Source organism: Myodes glareolus, chromosome 6, assembly GCF_982192425.1.
Source record: "Myodes glareolus chromosome 6, mMyoGla1.1, whole genome shotgun sequence".
NCBI lineage: Eukaryota > Metazoa > Chordata > Mammalia > Rodentia > Cricetidae > Myodes > Myodes glareolus.
Window position 1 is genome coordinate 57,551,871 of NC_142031.1, and position 18,675 is coordinate 57,570,545.

The 18,675-nt window shown below is 45.8% G+C and overlaps 1 protein-coding gene across 1 annotated transcript in view; it reads right to left on the minus strand.

Moving 5' to 3' along the window:
* Nol10 (nucleolar protein 10) overlaps positions 1 to 18,675 on the minus strand; it is an 83,028-nt gene that overhangs the window by 38,824 nt on the left and 25,529 nt on the right. The window contains exon 13 of the mRNA XM_048439764.3: positions 14,423 to 14,475. Within this exon, the coding sequence (XP_048295721.1) occupies positions 14,423 to 14,475 (53 nt within the window). The remainder of the gene's footprint in view (positions 1 to 14,422; positions 14,476 to 18,675) is intronic.

Genomic DNA, 18,675 nt, shown 5'->3' on the forward strand with positions numbered 1-18,675 from the left:
CATGGACATGAGAGGCACTAGGCCAACTTTCCCACTGGAGAATGGAGTTATCTCTTTGATCATGCACCTGGAAGTGAGCTCTCCCCCAAGATCTTGGCTTGTCCTTTTATTCTGCCAAGAATCACAGATGGTTTAGTACGCTGTCCTTGGTTGTCAGCACTCCAGTGCTTCCGTTCTACCTGACTTCCTTGCCAGCAAAGGATATGCTAATAAGTTTTCGGCACATTCTCTGTGCTTTCCAAATCAATCCTGAAGTCTGTAAACCAAGGGTATAAGATATAATATACAAAAACATCCAGGAAAGGAAACCTTAGAAGACAAAGCTATGAATAAAACTATTAAAAATTCTACAACACTTTCTCACAGTGTTATACTGGGAAGGTCAATCTTTTGGCCCCTTATGGTTACTCATTATCTCCAGGGGGACATGCACAGTGACCAGGAAACCCTGAAGAAGACATTTAAAAACCAGCAAAAGGCTTCCATGTTCTCCAAATAAAGACAGGGTGAAATGGCAACCAACCAACCAATCAACCAACAACATGATAATCTCACAATGAAATCTTACATTCAGAATAGGAGAGGAAATGGAAGGATGAGAAAGGAGGATGGGAGAGGGCACTGGGGAAGGAGAAAGGAAGGAGGGTGAGGCTTCATGTCTGTGCACATGTGCTTTTTTTGTGTATACTGAGAAAGATTCACCTGAACATTTGTGTAAGTGTGTGTGTATGCACACACATGTGCATGTGCAAGCACATGTACTGAGAAAGATCCACTTGAACACTGGCAGTGCATCCCATGGTGAGGCTGAGGAGAGAGCCGAGCACCAGCAGTTCCCTCCCTGTCCCTTCACTATGGACAAAATGTAACTAGCCTTTTTGTCACAGCAAAAGGCAAATTACTCCCTAATCAGCAGGTGTAATGGACTGTTCATATCCACACAGGTTTGTCGAAATGAACAGAAATGAGCTGAGAAGCAATGAAATCACTATGGGAAAAGACAACCTGGAACAACTGTGTCGTGGATGGCTACTGTATATTCCAGAAAAAAAGGCAACATTATGAAGACAATTAAGAGGTCACTGGCTCCTGCGGGGGGGGGGGTGGGGGGGGCAGCAAGACTGAGAGAGGGAGGAACAGATGGAGCTTTTCATAGGACATCATTATTCATGGTAACCAATGACACCATCCATTTGTTAAAATCTACCTCGGGTAACCAACTAATGCAACTAATGCAGGCTGATGATGGAGCCAAGGGCGGCTTCGGCAAGTGAGAGAGATGTACCGATGATACAGAATACTGATAGGAAGGCAGATAGAGGATGATGTCATTCTCATGGTTCTGTGAGCTAGAAACTGGTCCAAATCTAGTGATGACCAGACAAATGAGGGCATATGCTCATGGACAGATATGCGAGAAATAAGGACAGACATGCTGACCTTTCCATCAAGAATACCGTTCCATTCAATAAGAGGGCAGCACTATATCAAGCTGAGTATAAAGGTGTGTGTACCTTAGTTCTATAAGAGGGTAACACTATATTAAGCTGAAACAGGAGGATTGCATCAGAAATGGAGTTGGAAGTCAAGCTAGGAAACACAACTGAGACTATCTCAAAACAAAGCAAATGGACAAGGAATTCAAGGTCAGTCAGTCTCCACAGCAAGACTCTGTCTTAAAAAATAATAAATAAATAATAAAATAAATAGAAACGAAAAAAAAAAGCAAAGTCATACAAAGCTGCTCTCTCATGGAGACGAATCTTAGGAGATTTGCTGGGACTGGGACGCAGATGGGAGGACAGACAGTACCACTCTCACAGTCCCTTACTTTGTCCTGTGTATGCCCAAATTTCTCTATCATTCAGCTGTGTCACTAGCCCTATGCCTTCTATTTTTAAGAAAAGAAAACACAGCTACTGGGCACATTAACGGAAGACAACACACACAAATTCAGTCCGACATTCTCAGAAGGTGAAGCCAATACCTATGCAAACGCTGAACTTCACCTCTGCCATTGAAGTGACCGCATTCATAGGAAACTGGCATACAAGGTTTACTTCCAAAGGGCAACAGGGAGATCAGCCTGGGAAGACCCAAGATGGAAGGAAGAACGGAGTTTGTAGGCAAGGCCTTGGGTGTCCTCAGGTTCAAATCGCAGTCAGGCAGGAGGCCATTCATGGAAGAATGACCAGCCTGACATGTGCCCACCTAAGCAAAACAAGAATCACCTAATACATTAATATATGCCATAAGTGTATCAAATATTTCCACTTATAAATTTTTTAACCCAATATTTTTAACCCAATCAGAACTGAAGTGAATGTTTGAAAATGTGGCAGGATGCTCAGAAAATTACTTCCTGATCTTCACACATTAATGCCTTAGGAATGTCTGCTATTTTTGTGGCCCAATAATTGTGATGGGAAGTGGAGAGGGTTTCCTCTGCTAAGAAAAATGTCACAGATACTGTCACTGCCTGAGTGTTTAGATTAGAACAGGAAGCTCCAGTTTCCTCTGTGTAAAGTTGAAGACAGAGCACATGCTGCCACCTACACCGAGTACTACCCCTCAGTTCAGCTATAAACACAAATGGACAACAACACCAAACAAGAGCATGGCCTTGGACTTCAATCTCACACACAGATCAAGTTCACTTACGAGAGAAAGCTTTTGCTAGTTGGGAAAGTTAGCAGAAGTGTTTAGCGCTTAAGACTCCAACTCTCCCTAGCCTAGAAGAGCTGCTTATCAGGGCCTCCCAAGGGAGCGCCCAGGAGATCCCTCATTGTTCCACACCTTCCCCTGGACCTGGCTCCGCCTTTCTGCCTTCCTTGGAGGCTAAAATTCAGCAGATGTCCTCTTATTTACTCTACAGCAAGACTTGTGAAAACTACCTATCTCTCCAGACAAACTCTAACTCAAATGAAGGGAACCATGTCTTTTCATTCAAACTTGGCTTCTCTTTGCTCTGTTAGCTCAGACGTGTGTCTGTCTCTCTCATGGTCTGAGCTCTTCAAGCACAATCAATGATGGAAGATTTCCTCAGTTCAGTACGCGGGTGCTCTCCTCACCTCACTCACACTGCCTTTAAGAACTCGCTCTCCTTACATTTTGAAAACATGCTTTATGAGATGGGTTGTACTCCTAAACTTCCTTCTGAGTCTGCCCCACACCACAACTAACAGAAACACGTCTCAGTGAATACCAGAGAACTCAGGAGAACCCATCACTGCTCCACTTTGTCATACATCCTGCGCACACGTGGAGTCTCTAAGGCTCTTGGACTTCAACAGCTGACCAAAGTCCTCTGCTGTTCTGCACAGACGTGATTGGTGAGGTCTGTCTTGCCCATTCTGAACTTTCTCACTGGATCTTTAAATCTCCCCCTGTTTAGTCCAGCCATTATATTGAATATTTCTTAGCTTTAATTTCATTGGTTTAAACTCAGGAGTTGGAGAGATGGCTCAGCAGTTAAGAGCTGCTCTTTCAAAGGACCTGGGTCCAATTCCCAGCACCCTCACAGCAGTTCACAACTGTCTGTAACTCTAGCTCCAGAGGATCTGACACCTGCACACAGACATATATACAGGCAAATCACAAATGTACACACACAAAAATAAATCTTAAAAAAATGTAAGCTCTAACACAGACAGCGGATTTTTAAATAAAGTGACTAAAACCAAGTGGAACAAAATGTCACGGGTAATGTGGTAGCACATGCAGCCACAACATGTGGAAGGTGGCAGCAGGATTTAGAGCTGGCCAGCATGGGAAGACCCCCCTCATAGAGTACAAGCTGGTCCTGGAAGCACAGACCTACGGTGCCAGCCACTTGGCCGACTGAGGCAGGGGATCTTGAGATTAAGCTCAGCCTGGACTATAGATAAAATTCATAGCTAGCCTGGACACTTAGCAGGAACATGTCTCAAAATAAAACACACGAAAAGGGCTGGTGCTGCGGCTCAGCAGTAACAGGCTTCTTAGTGTGTGTAAGAGCCTAGGTTCCATCCCCAGTACTACACACAACACAAGCAACTTCATTATTTTTTTTTTTCACAAGCAACTTTAAAAGCCCTCTGGAGCATTCCCTCTTGGAGCAGCACTGTATAAGCAGATGACTGTGTCCAGCAATGAGTCATGTCCAAAATCCCGTTATCTGAAATGACCAGGGGCACTCCATGGTGACGGCACCTTGTGTTGTGTTCATCTCAACTGCAGAACACAACAGAAATGAAGGCATGTCTGTTTTCTCCATGCTCCCAACAATGGTCACTAGCACTATTCTGGACGCAGGAGGGAAAGGAATGGGGATCACACGAATACTTGCCGCTAAAAAAAATGCTCTCCAAGTTCAAGGTTAGTGGAAGACAGGTGCCCAGAGAGCGGCAAAGGATAACCCCTACCTGAAAGAGCTCAAAAGATGAGCTCATGCTCTGGCTCCCCACTCTCACCCTGACCAGTGGCTAGGTCAGCACTCACGCAGCTCTACCTAACTCTAAAATCCGAGTGATGCAGAGTTAGGAAAGCACCCCTAGATCTAGCGCTGCTAACAAACGCCTTCTGACCTTGAACAAACAACCTGGTGCCTCAGCTATAAATCAAGAAGCTGGCTTGGGCAACCTCAAAGATTCCTTCCTGCTCTCTGTTCTGGGCTTCAAAAGCTTCCTCCTCCCTTCAAAGCACACTCGCCCCACCTGTAGTGGGGAGGGCGTCGCAGCAGCTACTTGTCTACTTGTGTTCTGTCTTGTACATCCTCTGCTTGCTGACAGAGTCCCTGGGGGATAGTGTTTTTGCCTATGGCACTACTTCCCCAAACCAAGGGACTATGTTGCTACTAGTCTTAAAAAACAGCAATTTCTAACAAAATTACTTCTGTTACTATGTCCAACGGTCCTCTGGTTCAATGAGCCTTTTATAGGAAAATATCATCAATCATTGCCACAATTTACACTAATACGGTAACAGCAGTTTTAGTACATACTGATGTGCCAATAGATAGCTCACCTGGGGAGCTCTCTGGAATAGCAAGTTAGTACTCACGATAAGCCTGTGTTGCTGGCAATGAGCTGATTTGAATCTACAGGGCCCATCATGCAGACTGGACCCCAGAGCTTAGGAAGGAGACTGAACAACACTTTCAGCCACTCCAGGGAATAGCACAGATCCACACACAGAGAAAAGCAAAGACTATGTCGAGTATTCACACTTTTGCAACTTTTGCAAAAACTTCAATAAAAAAACAGCAAATGCTATACATATCCTCATAGACAGCAAAAGCTGCATATCCTTACAGACAGCAGAAATGCATAGCCTTGTCTTTCAGTTTCCTTGGAAAAGTGCTGGTGGCCATGTCAGAGGATCAGCAGGTAGCAATTGAAGATCAGGTTTCATCCCACAAGGACGCAAATCTCTGATGGGTGACTCTCAGATAGGAAAGGCCCTGAGAGCAGACCCCAGATGTCTTTCGGTTCTGCTGTGCCTTCACGTGTTTGCTACTGCCATCCTTCTCTGGTATCTGGCATGGTGTGAATGGATGTGCAGAGATCCCCACTGCCTGTAATGTAGTGTGTTTACCTCATGGAAACAGCCTGCTCTATTAGAGGCACTTTTACCTGTGGATTATTATGAAAATGATTTTTTTCATAAGCTGTACTATCTAGTACATAAAAATAATGCTAGTTTTTGATGATTTAAAAATAAAACAAGTGTCACACAGCTAGAACACATGAGTTTCTATTGAGGAGCCACACAGACTGTGACTTAGGTTAATGACTAAGAAAAACAATTAAGTCCCAGTATCCCAGATAGCTTAAATTCTTTTAACCTTAATGTTGGGAGAGGTGTTCACAGGTTTCAGAGAGCATCACAGCTGAAACAAAGCTTTGAAAATAACTTAAGATGTTTCGTTAAGGGCTGGAGAGATGGCTCAGAGGTTAAGAGCACTGCCTGCTCTTCCAAAGGTCCTGAGTTCAATTCCCAGCAACCACATGGTGGCTCACAACCATCTGTAATGGGGTCTGGTGCCCTCTTCTGGCCTGCAGGCATACACACAGACAGAATATTGTATACATAATAAATATTTTTTTTTTAAAAAAAAAGATGTTTTGTTAAATAGCTTTGAGGTGACAAACCCAAGAAGACAATCTGAAGTTTTAGAAAGTGGTGCGGGAGAATTGTCTGTATTCTGTCAATCGTGTATTTTAATAAAATGCTGATTGGACAGGTAGGAAGTATAGGCGGGTCAATCAGACAGGAAGTAGAGGCGGGGCGATGAGAACAGGAGTATGTCTTCTGGGAAGAAGGAAGCGCTTCCATCATTCCTCACAGACCACCGAAGAGGCTGCATGTAATCTGCCCAGCTGAGAAAGGTACTGAGCCCTGTGGCTGACACAGATAAGGATAATGGGGTAACAAAAGTTATAAGAGCTAATGAATAGCCTGACCTAATGGGCCAATCAGCTTTATAACTTATAGAGATCTCTGTGTGATTGATTTTCTCTGGAACTTGCCGGCTGTGGCGTACTGGGCGGGAACAGATATCCCAACAAGCCGGCCCTCATGTTACAAGAAAGGCACATAGTTCAGTGAGGAACTCTTTAAGGTCGGGGAACAAGAACAATGCAGCCCAGTTATCATTAGCTGAAATGCCTTTCTTGCCAGGAATGGTCGATGACCAAAGGTGATAATTAATTCCTTATACCCATTCTTGCCCTCAAACTACTGAGACAAGAAACTACTGATGAGTGGGTCTGCACCCTAGAGATTTAAAGAAGAGATGATTGATTTTCATGTATAAAAGGCGAGGTTTGTGATTCCTTTAAGATTCTTTATAAGATTTGTCTGTCTGTCTGTCTGTCTGTCTGTCTATCTATCTATCAATCACCTATCTATCTTTTGGTTTTTTGAGGTAAGGTTTCTATGTGTAACATTCCTAGATGGAACTAGCTTTTGTAGATCAGGCTGACCTCGAACTCACAGAGATTCACCTGCCTCTGCCTTCTGAGTGCTGGGATTAAAGGCGTGTGCCACCACCACTTGGCTAGGGTCAGCTTCTGGACTTCGGTAACAATAGCAGAAGAAAACTAATGCAAAATGTCAAACTGCTCTAAAGACAGCTAAAGTACTGCAAATCATCCTTATCAAAATATGCAGCCACTGTCTAGAGCTCCCAACATCTGGTCAGACTTCTCACAGGTATTTGCTCATGGATTTTAAACACAGAAGATTCACAGTGAGACAAAATTGCTTTGGGTGCTGGGAGAAAATAAACAACTTCCCTTCCACTTATGTTTTACGTAGCAGGGGAAGGAAACACAGAGAAACAGGTAAGCAGGCATAGCGGGGCATGTGAGGGCTCGCAGGTCACATGGTCCATGGCACAGCTACTCAGCTGTGTTCACTGAGAATGCTGGACATACTGCTTTGTTATACAGCCTTGTTTTCAAAAGCTTTGGATAGCTGGTGCTCACTAGATCCCTGGTCTAGAGTACAGCATTCAAGAAGACTTGATTCTGGTGTGATAGGACACAGGTAGCCAGCCAGAAGCAACGCAAAATGACTGGGTTGTTTGGTGGCCAGTCAGCCCTCCACAACTGTGGAAAAGTTTCTTCCGTGCCTGCACATTTTCATTCAGTGTAACTTGATTCATGTGAACTCCTACCTTCCCAGACTTCTCCTAGGATCTGGCTGTGAAATATACCTGTTCCCTAGCTTAATTAGTGGGTTGTTAAAAATTTCCAGGTACTCTTTTGGTTCTGTCTGTGCAAGGGTCAGCCTCACAGACTTTTGAAAAGTTATGCTTGAACAATTCTGAAGGTCCCTCGGAGATGCCCTATAGACAGTCGTGGGCAAACTGTCCTAAAACGCACCTCACTTGGGCTAGCTAGTCCTGGCTCTGTGCACCTTGGCTCCCACAGGTGACTCCAAGAAAGGAGCAGAACTTAGTACCTTGTTCCAAATTTCATTTTTCTGTTCAGACTGCTGGGGATGTAACAGCAGAACGCTTACCCAGCACGTACAAGGCCTTCTGTGCAGTCCCCAGGTGTCCCAGTTGGCTTTGTATTGCTGGGATGAACGCCATGACTGAAAGCAACTCGGGGAGAAAAGGGTTGATTTGCCTTACATGTCTTAACCACAGTTCAACATTGAGGAAAGTCAGGAAGCAGGGGCAGGAACCATGGAGAAATGTGGCTTGCTCGGCTACCCCCGCCCCAATCTTTCCCTCTCTTCCTTTTTTTCTGAGACAGGGTCTCACTCTGTAGCACTGGCTAGCTTAGAACTCACTGTGGAAACAAGATTGGCTTTGAATTCACAGAAACCCACCTGCCTGCTTCTGCTTCCCAAGTGCTAGGATTAAAGGTGTGTGCTTCCATGCCTGCTTTCTTATACCACCCAGGAGCACCTCCCCAGGAAGAGCACTGCCCACAGTGGGTTGGACTCTCCCACATCAGTAATTAAATAAGAAAATGTCCACAGCCTTGCCTACAGGCCGACCTGATAAAGGCAATGAATTCCTCAATCAAGGTTCCCTCTTTCTGAGTCACTCCAGCTCGAGTCAATCCCACAAAACCTAAGCAGGTCACCAGAAGCCGCCCGCCCAGCAAACAATTTCCCCTCTAATAACTTCATGTTTGGGTTTTGGTTTATATATGACTGGCTTGGCTGGCAATCCGGTCTGACCATTTGGTGATTCCTGTAAGTAGAAATGGTTTTACCAAGATCTACTCTGAGCCAGGGAGATGAGACAGAGAATCTGGTCTCTAGCCTTTTCTGTCTGTGATACAGAACACTGTAAACTACGTGAGGCATTATGAACATTATTCTGAGCAAACGGATTGCCTACTGGACCAGTTTTAAGCAGAGTACAGGACTGAAATACTTGTTTCACTTGTATTTTTACTGCTAAAGTCAATCTAGTTGATGCATGGAAAACAGTTTGCAAAGCCAGCTATGGGAGTGCACACATGTAATCCTAGAATACTGGAGGCTGAGGTTAAGGACAACTGAAAGTTAACAGTCAGCCTAGATGACACAGTGAGACCAAATGAACGTGGGACATGGGTTAAGAGGTCAAGATGAATACTCCAGGAAAGTTTGTGGGAGCCAAACACAGGCGAAGAGCTGCTGCTGAGGCTCTGCATGGACATGTGGTACACAGTGGAGACATCCAAGTGGTAGCACTCAGGAGACGGGATAACATGTCAGACACAGAGAAGGCTGGAGAGGAGTCTGGTGGCTGGTCATAAAGACCCAGGGCGATGGGTTGCCAGGAGCAAATACAGACAGAAAGACAGGCTCTGAGCCAAGTGCGCCTAGCCTTGAGAGGGAGGGGAAGAGAGCCAAGGAAGGCCCAGGCACTGGGATACAGCAATGGGAGATGGAGCCAGCAGAGAACGACACAGCCCCACGGGAATATCATGTTCCACAAACTATATAAAGCTACATAGAGATATGGTCACCATGAAGAAAGACTGATGTGCGTGTCACACACACATCAGAGAGAAAGGGAACTTGACTATCTGTACACCTGGCTGTCCAGGAAGAGCAGAGCCTAGACTGCTGGCCACCCTCACCCCACTGCTGTTGTATACAGGCACTGTGGACCAAAGCCACGGCATTTACAGTATCGACCCAGGTTTGTGCTGCGATCATAGAGAAGATCAAACCTCAGGCCTTAAAACAGAAGCAGGTTAGACAATAGTCTCTGGTTTAGTTTTGTTTTTAAATGAGTTATATACTACTATTAGTGATTGTATATATAAGCGCGTGCTTGTGTGCTTGTGTGTATGTGTGTGTGTAAGTGCACAGGCATATAAAGGACAGGAGGGCAATGCCAGGTACACACTTGTCTCTCACACTTGTCTATTGTTTTTTTTAGAGACTCTTCCTGAACCTGGAGCATGGGTTTCTGGCTGGACCAGCTGGCCAGCAAGCCTTTGGAATTCGCCTGTCTCTGCACCCCAGCACTAAGATTATAGGTGCACAGCACTGCACCTGACACTTACGTGGATGCTAAAGGTCCTAACTTTGGTCCTCATACTTGCACAGCAAGCATTTGCCATCTCCCTAGTACACCTACCCCTTCCGCCATGCTTTAACTCTGCCCTATGTGTAGGGACGAGGCATTTCAATAAATACCTTTCAATTTTTAAGTTAAATAGTAAATGTTAAAATATTTAGTCAGTATAATTTGCTGATTTGATAAGCAATCAAAAATACAGGAAATACATGGTTTTTCTTATAAATTTTTTTGAAATAAAATAACTGCCAGGATTGAAAGGTAGGTTAGGCATTTCATATAATCTTTATAACAGCTTAAATTTATGTTTCAAACAAAACTAGAAATATGTACTTTTACTGAACTGAGTTATTTTTGTTTTATTTTTTTCTTTCTTTTTTTCTTTTGTTGATAGGGTTTCTCTGTAGCTTTGGAGCCTGTCCTGAAACTCGCTCTGTAGACCAGGCTGGCCTGGAACTCACAGAGTGTTGAGATTAAATGTGTGCACCCCCACCACCCGGCTATTTTTTTTTCCTAAATCAAATAGCTTTCAAAACAAGTAATACATTTTCTTCTGCTGTGCATGCACATCCAGTATGGAACATTCAGGCAACTCAGGACCCAGGGGCTTCTAGTTGCCCAGATACTGCCAAGTCAGCAACTACAGAAGTCTGCTGCACACAGAGCCTTGGAAGTCAGGGACATCCCACTGCAGTGCTAACCTCAGGGCTGAGCCACACTGTAGAGGAGAATCACAGTTCTCGTCCTCTGTTTCCAGAACTCCTGAGGGAGAACAACGGAAAGGACTGGGAAAGTGGGAAGATGACGGGAAACCCATTTGGTCTTCAAGGATCAGCATAGGTCAGGGTGTGGAGAGCTAAAATCAGGAACTGTGTTAATCTCTAGAGAGTCCAAGAATTCAGGAAAGATGATATCAGCTAGAAGGGCAGAAACAAACACGCAGAGAGAACACCAGGCTCCTTCTCTTCAGTAGCCTGCAGGGATGTGGAAACGGCCATAGTGATTTATAGGATGTTCCTACAAATCACAGGTCAGACCTCCTACACTTGGCACCAGCTGCGGGCTGAACACACACTTCTCTGGTTCTATAGGCCTCAAATGAGCCTTCGAGCCAAATGCAGCTCTTAAGTTTGATATTAATCTTCCAGTAAATGGCAAGTTTTCAGCCCTGAGGCTCACTCTTTGCTTTGAAGGAGCAGGAAAAAAAGCATGTGCCAAGCAAAGACAAATGGTGCTGAGGAATACAACTTGGTACAAGAGTGGCAGGGCAGACAGGGGTTCAGGAAGGAGAGCGGAAGGAAAGCTGCAGCTCGGCACTCGGCCTAGCAAGACCTCTGTGCACACTGGTCTCACATGTACAGGCACCTGAGCTTTGAACCCAGTTCACAGCTGCCTGTCAAATCTCAGCTACCAAGCTGAGATTGGAGCCTTGTGATACAGGTCTGTGAGTCAAGACAACAGCTTCTCATTGTTCAGCTACTATTAGTCCCTCTTGCTCTTGCACTCAAAAGTCCCCATTACTTGGAACAAAAAAGCAATCCCCATTGTCGGCTGGGGTGAAGCTTGGGGGGAGGGGAGACAAAGTGCTTGGGCAACAATATGTGTAAGGCCCTGGAGTGATGCCCAGTGCAGGAAAGGACAGGAAGGGAGCAAGCTACCGCAAAACAGAACCAAAGAACTGCATGTGAATAGGGAATGGGGCTCCTCAATTCTAAAACAGCCCCACACACCAGGCAACAAAATACGACAGAGAGGCCAAACCAAGCAGCACACATTGTAATCCTAGATACAAAGAAGGCAGGAGGACCAAGAGCTTGAGGCAGCCTAGGCTACAAAGCTCAAGTTCTGGGCCAGCCTGGAAAACACTGTGAGACCCCATCTCAAAAAGAAAAGAGAAGAAATACAGTGGAAATGACTTCTATGTAGCCCAGGCTATCCTCCTGCCTCTGATCCCGAACTCTGGAGTCACAGGTGTGCCCACTGCCCCTGTCCACTTTAGGGAATTTGTTTTTTTTCCAGTGTTAGGTATTGAACCCAGTGCCTGTGAAAGTTAGCTTTAGATGATTTACTATTTTGGCATTAATATGTCAAGGATTAATGCTATAAAATCGGATATAATTAACCTATAAAATGTTGTATCACTACTCATGGTAGAGCACATATGTTATCTCATAACCTAAAGGCAGCAAAGCCAAGATCAGGAGGGTTCTAGGTCATCCTTGACTACATACAGCAGATTCCTGGTCAACCCAGGCTTTATGAGACCCAGTCATGAAAAATAAGCAAAACTAAAAAGGAAAAAAATATTTACCAACATAAAAGACAACGTCTCCAAATATTAATAGCAACTATGATTCTACAGGGGCAGAATACATGGTTTTCTTTCCTCATACTTTGCACAACACTGAGAATAAGAACATGGATAAAGGGCCAGGTGCTGGTGGTGCACACCTTTAATCCCAGCACCTGGGAGGCAGAGGCAGGCAGATCTCTGTGAGTTCAAGGCCAGCCTGATCTACAAAGCAAGTTCCAGGACAGCCAGGGCTACACAGAGAAACCCTGTCTCAAACAAAAAAACAAAGAAGATGGATACATTATTTGTGAAATTAAAACATTTGTGCCATTTCTGCAAAAGACCACTTCACAACGTAAAAACACCAAAGGGGACGCTCTCTAACAGTCCCACCACCTCCTCCTAGATGGAATGCTGTCAGCGTTGTGCGTTGGCCCTGGAAAAGCCTGGGGCCACACTTATATCTTTCTTCTCCCTCACACCCCACATCTAAATTATACAAGTCTGTCTTTCAATCCACACCTGCCTTCTCCATATCACACGGCACCCAGGCTCTTGTCCTGTACCACTCACTACAACACCAGGAAGCACTCCTTAGAGGAGGAAGACACGCCCCTAACATGCAGGTGGGAACAAGCTGAGTTACTCTTCTTACCAAGAAGTGTTACCCAAAGGCCTGGGGAAGGTAGAACCAAGGGGCAGAGTTTCCTATGGTCCACCCACACAGCCACAGGTGAACATGGATTCCAAGCCAGAGTTGCTTCTTTCTCAAACCGTCCCAGAACCCAATGAATCCCAATGCTGAAAATGACAGCCCAGCCCTGCCTTCCCTCATGGGGACTGCCATAGTCTGTTCTAGTTGCTTCCAGCTTAAACTCTTTGTTGTAACCAAAACCTTTCCAAAGGGCAGCCTTGGCTCTGCCACTTTGCTGCTCAAGGTGTGCCAGGCTCCCTGTGCCTCTCGCGCACGCGCTTACAGACCCTTCCTAGTCTGGGGCTTGCTCTGCCCCAAGAGTTTCTCTCCCTGAGCTCTCCACAGGCATCTTCTGCTGCTGATTGCTACCCCCATGCAATAGCTTCATCCAGTCCACGGAATCAACCTCCAGGCTCCCTGAAGTCACTCTGGGCAATTCTCTGAGTTTCGGGAAAGGTCTCTCTTCCCGAGCACTCTCAGAGTCTTGCTCCTATAGCTCATGGCCAGACCTGAAACCCCCTTTCTTCCTGTTTTAACCCTGAGGATGGAGCCATGCTGATATACTGTATACTGTGATGCTGCCAGCGTCCAGCACGGTGCCTGACACACGGCCGATGCAGCCAATGACTACCCATTAGACAACGGAAACACGGGAGGCTGTGAGGCTAGGGCAGAGGAGCAGTGACAAGGCAGGAAGGACAGCAGCTTCCTGCTTGAACAGCCTCACTTGACGATCACTCAGAACAAACACTACGGACTGCTGGGACTGCTGCGGCATCAGTTTCCCAAGACAGCTCAGCAGCAGGCGGAGTGTGAAAATCAACCACACACAGCCGAGCTACTCCAAGGGACACTTCCCATGACTGGCGGCCCACAGCAGTCAGAGTCCACTGCTCTCAAGTCCTCCCACTTCTCCCCCACATCTCAGACTAGCTAATGTCAGCTCCACAAGAAGACTGCCTTCCTAAAGACATATTCCTTCTCTCTCCTATAGACTAAAAGGTAAAATGTGGAAACTCCTGGTACAGAAGAACAATGCTCTCAGGATGACAATATAATAACAGATTTTAAACTTAGATGTCATCACTGATGATCCTGACCATCTAAGATGGCCTCTCTCGTGTGCGAGGTAACTGGAAGAGAACTAGACTCTTAGTTTCGATTTAGACCTCCAATTAGTCAATAGATGAATCAATGTTCTAGATTCTGAAACACTTCACAGTAAAACAAACAACAAAGCTGAGACTACTAGTTTTTTCAAGCCTGCGCTAAGACAGCGCAAAACAATCCACACAGCAGCATGCTGGGACATTTACTCATCTACAGTATGCAGTGCAGCACAGCCACACAGAACCCAAAGGCTGTCAGCACAGCCAGTTCACACACAAACTCTGTGCCTGCTCCTGCTGGCTCTTACCGGAATGTAGTAGATGCCCATCTTGGGGGACTCATTGGCAGTAAGAAGCATTCCTAAAAACAAGCACAATGAGAAAGTTAAACACAAGACAGGAAGTACTCTTTTCTACTTGTTTTACATTTTGAAAAGTTTGTATTGCCAGTACTTGCAAGCTGCCTTTCTCGGCAAGGGGCCTCAGTGGTGGGACCGCCAACTCCCTGTCTGTGAATTTCATGAGCAAAGGCCATGAGCAGGCTCCAGAGAGGAACTCAGCTCTACACAAGATCCAGAACATTTCCAGCTTCATGCATAAGTAGGAGAATAATAATGGAGAAAAAGACTCCCTTCCTGGAGTCAGGACTCAAGGAAGCAAAAGATGTCAGCATCAGAATTTCTGCATTGAACTTCACAGCCAACTACAGATCAAAATGACTAAGGGAGCATTATATAGAACTACCCCAAAAGACTCACGTCCCAAAAGATGTGTCAAGGCAGGAGAGATGCCTCAGTGGCTAAAAGCACTTGTTGCTCTTGTAGAGAGCCAGGCTCAGTTACCAGCACCCACATGATGGAACTGCAGTTCCAAAGGATCTGATGCCCTCTTCTGACCACTCTAGGCACCAAGCACACATGTGGTATACATACATACATACATTCAGGCAAAACACACAGAAAATATTTTCTTAAGACCCATATGTCAGAGTGTTATAATCCTCTCAGGGAATTTTTTAAAAAATGAACCACTAGATAAGTTAATTTAGTCTCCATGGCATCCCCATTGTGAGAAAGCAAAACCAGGCTAGAGGGCAGCCCTGTTATTCCCTATAACTCCAAGAAATCAGAGATCCAACATTTGTAGGTATTTAGCTACTTCACATCAGGTATGAAATGGTTCACTTGCCAACAAGGACCCTTAGGTTTTCTGCAGCACCTCCAAGGTGACAAGATGTACTTCTCATGTCTACACATGAACTCAGACAACATCTACCCAAACCTCTACAAGATAATAATGTATGTTTCTTGATAAGCTCACATATGATCTCAGTGAGCATGGTACTCTTTAAAATAAACATCACCAGCCCATGTAAAGTGGAACATGAAAACTCCACTCAAAATAGACGAAATGAGGGGCTGGAGAGATGACTCAGTGGTTAAGAGCATTGCCTGCTCTTCCAAAGGTCCTGAGTTCAATTCCCGGCAACCACATGGTGGCTCACAACCATCTGTAATGAGGTCTGGTGCCCTCCTCTGGCCTACAGGCATACATGCAGACAGAATATTGTATACATAATAAATAAATAAATAATATTTAAAAAGACGAAATGAAAAGACTTCTTACATTATCAAATAAACCATTAATCTAAATACCATCAAGAAAAACAATCCTGGCATACACATGTAGCTACCGACTTGCCTTCCTCAGCCCACTTTCTGTTTCCAACACAATGTCAAACTAGACAGCAGCAGTGACTCCAAGTGCAGAAGGAGGACCTCTTCGAACAGGACCACGGGACTAATGCAGCCACTTTCACTAATGAGCAGTGACAGTTCTTCTGAGGATACTAGAATTAGGGACAATGTTTCTCAAAATGCTGCTGCTTATCATTCCCAAAAGAAATGAAACTGTTCAGAGGGAGAAATGACATCAGCATCTGCAGTCTAAGACACTCTCAGAGATCTTACACAGTGTGCGCGTGCACACCCCCACCCTGAGCACACGCACAAGTCAGAACTCATCTGGATGTACTTCAGGGAAAAGCTCACCAAAGTCCAAGACACAAATCTAGAGACAGTGCTCTACAGCAGTGCTACTCAAGGTAAGTTCCCTGGGCCATCTGCAACCCGCTACCAGGGTGGATATAAAAGTACAGAAAATGAAAGGAACCTAAAAGCCTGTAGGCGGCTTAACATGGCAGTGTGGAAAAAGGACAAAACAAAACCACGGGGCAGTGTTATCCCCATGTGTGACCATTTTGCTAGTAATTCATCTGTACTGTACTGTACAAAAGTACCAATCTGCAAGGGGTCCGACGGTTAAAAGCACAGAAAAAAGGAAGGGCAGGCAGGCAGGCTGACTAGCCAGCTGGTCAACCACATTTGAAAAGCTCTGCACTGAAACACATAGCTTTAGTCCCACTCTGAATGGTTCAGGGCAGACATTCTGGGAAGAGGAGCAGTAGGAAAATATCTGCCCCATCAGCTTCTCACTGACACAGGGAGCAGTAAGTTCACTGTGAGATTTCATGTGCAAACGCCCTGTCTGCCATGTCATGCTCCGCTGGAGCATTCTCCACAGTCCAGGAGGTCTGCTGCAGCTTTGTATGGCAGGGAGAAAGTTGAGGAGCGTGATGGGCATAACAAAGCCTGAGGCAGGTCTTTCTTGAGTCCAAAGCCCACTATCTCTTTCTACCAATGGCTCTGAACCTCTAATCCTGCTTTTACAGGCTGGGGTGGGTCTCAGACATGCATCATCTTTACATGCTTTCTGCGTCAGGTAGTTATACACACTGGGTCCCAGAGTTGTGCTGCCTGACAGTGCCCTGACCTGTGCAGAATGGCTGATCAATGCATGGGAGCTGTGCAAAGGGCTGCCTGAGTAGCCAGATACGAGCCAGGAAATGAGCCAGGGAGGCAAAATCATTTCTCAATATTCCAAGCTGCCTTGCACAGAATAGAAAACATTACTAAACAAGTGTCATGATTAGGTTCTAATCACTCCAAAAATAAGTATGTGAACATACAAAAAGGGGTTTTAGCTTGTCTAAACTATGAGTAAGTACCTAGTGATGACGACCACAGGGCAGAGGGGAAGGGAAGAGCAAGTATGGTAAAGCCAGTGCAGAGCAGAGCCTCTGAGCACAGCGAAGAGCCCACGCCAGTGGGCCGAGGCCAGCACATGACTGTACTGTGGTCTTGTGAAACAATTACTGGCCTGGCTGTTGTATACCTAACTGCCTCTTCTAAGTCATCTGACAGAAAAAAAAAATTCTTCATCCAAACCACACATGGCAAAGGAGATTCCCAAACACACGGAACCAACTCTATCACCCGTATGGATGACCTGCTGGAATGAGGGCTGATGCACAGAACCTGCTTTGGTTTTTCAGAAGACAGGGTTTCTCTGTAGCCATGCTATCCTAGAACTATCTCTAGAGGCCAAGTTTGCCTCAAACTCAGAGATTCACCTGCCTCTGCCCCCCAAGTGCCACCATACCCGGCTAGTCCATGATCTTTAACCTACACACACTTCTTTGAGCTAGCAGAGCTCACTAAGTTCCATCAAGTTGGGGGAACTCACTGCTAAGCTCAACCAATCCTTCCCTGCTACTTCAGGTCCAGCACAGGACAGAAAATAAGCTGAATGACACCAGGAGGAGCAGCCACTGGTATCCCAGAGACAGACATTCTACCGCGAGGTTGACCTGACTATAAAACAGGTTACAGTAAATAAGTGACCGACTTCCATTTCTCCACTCAGACTGAAAACGTCAGCAGGTCTGCTCCTTCCTCCGGGCTCCAGCTGCAAGCACAGACTGCCTCGGACTCTACCTCAGGGTCAGAAAGGCTGGGTGTTTCATTACTGTAAGCCCTCCTGTCACGTTTCTCCATTCACTCTTCTCCCGTCACTCCTAACAGAATGGTTCCTGCTATTTACAGTCTCGCATGTCCCCTGGGGGTGGGGCATAACACTTCCACTTCTTCAATGATCAACCTGCTTTACCTAAGAACATTCTCTCAGCACACCTGCCTACCTGGAGATCATATACGCTATTTACACAGACGGCTCGGGGTGCTGGCCTGGGGGCAGCGCAGGGCCTGCTGCACCAGGTACGCTATGGTGCACAGGAGACTCAGGTGCTGACCTGTAGCAAATAGACACCATCCCTCTCATGTCATCGCTTAGATGTCAGAAGCACACATAGGCTCGCTGCCTCAACACAGAACACTACTTTCCTAGGTGCTGCAGTTCCAAGCTAGCCCACCTTCATCTGTGTGGGCCATCTGGTGACAGACGGAGCCCAGGTTCTTAGGTCACTCCTGGGATGCCACCACCTGCAGCCAACTGTCCGTTCACTTCAACCTTCCCACAACCCTCCCTGTTACTCCTCTCACGTTGTCTTCTCAGTCAATCACCTCAACAACAGAACCACTTTAATCCCACTCAATGACTGCCCTCCACACATGCCCTGCAAACCTCCTCTGCCCACCTTTGGTGGCTCTGGCTCACGATTCCTTCTAACACACTGGCACGGGACTATCTCCACATGCATGAT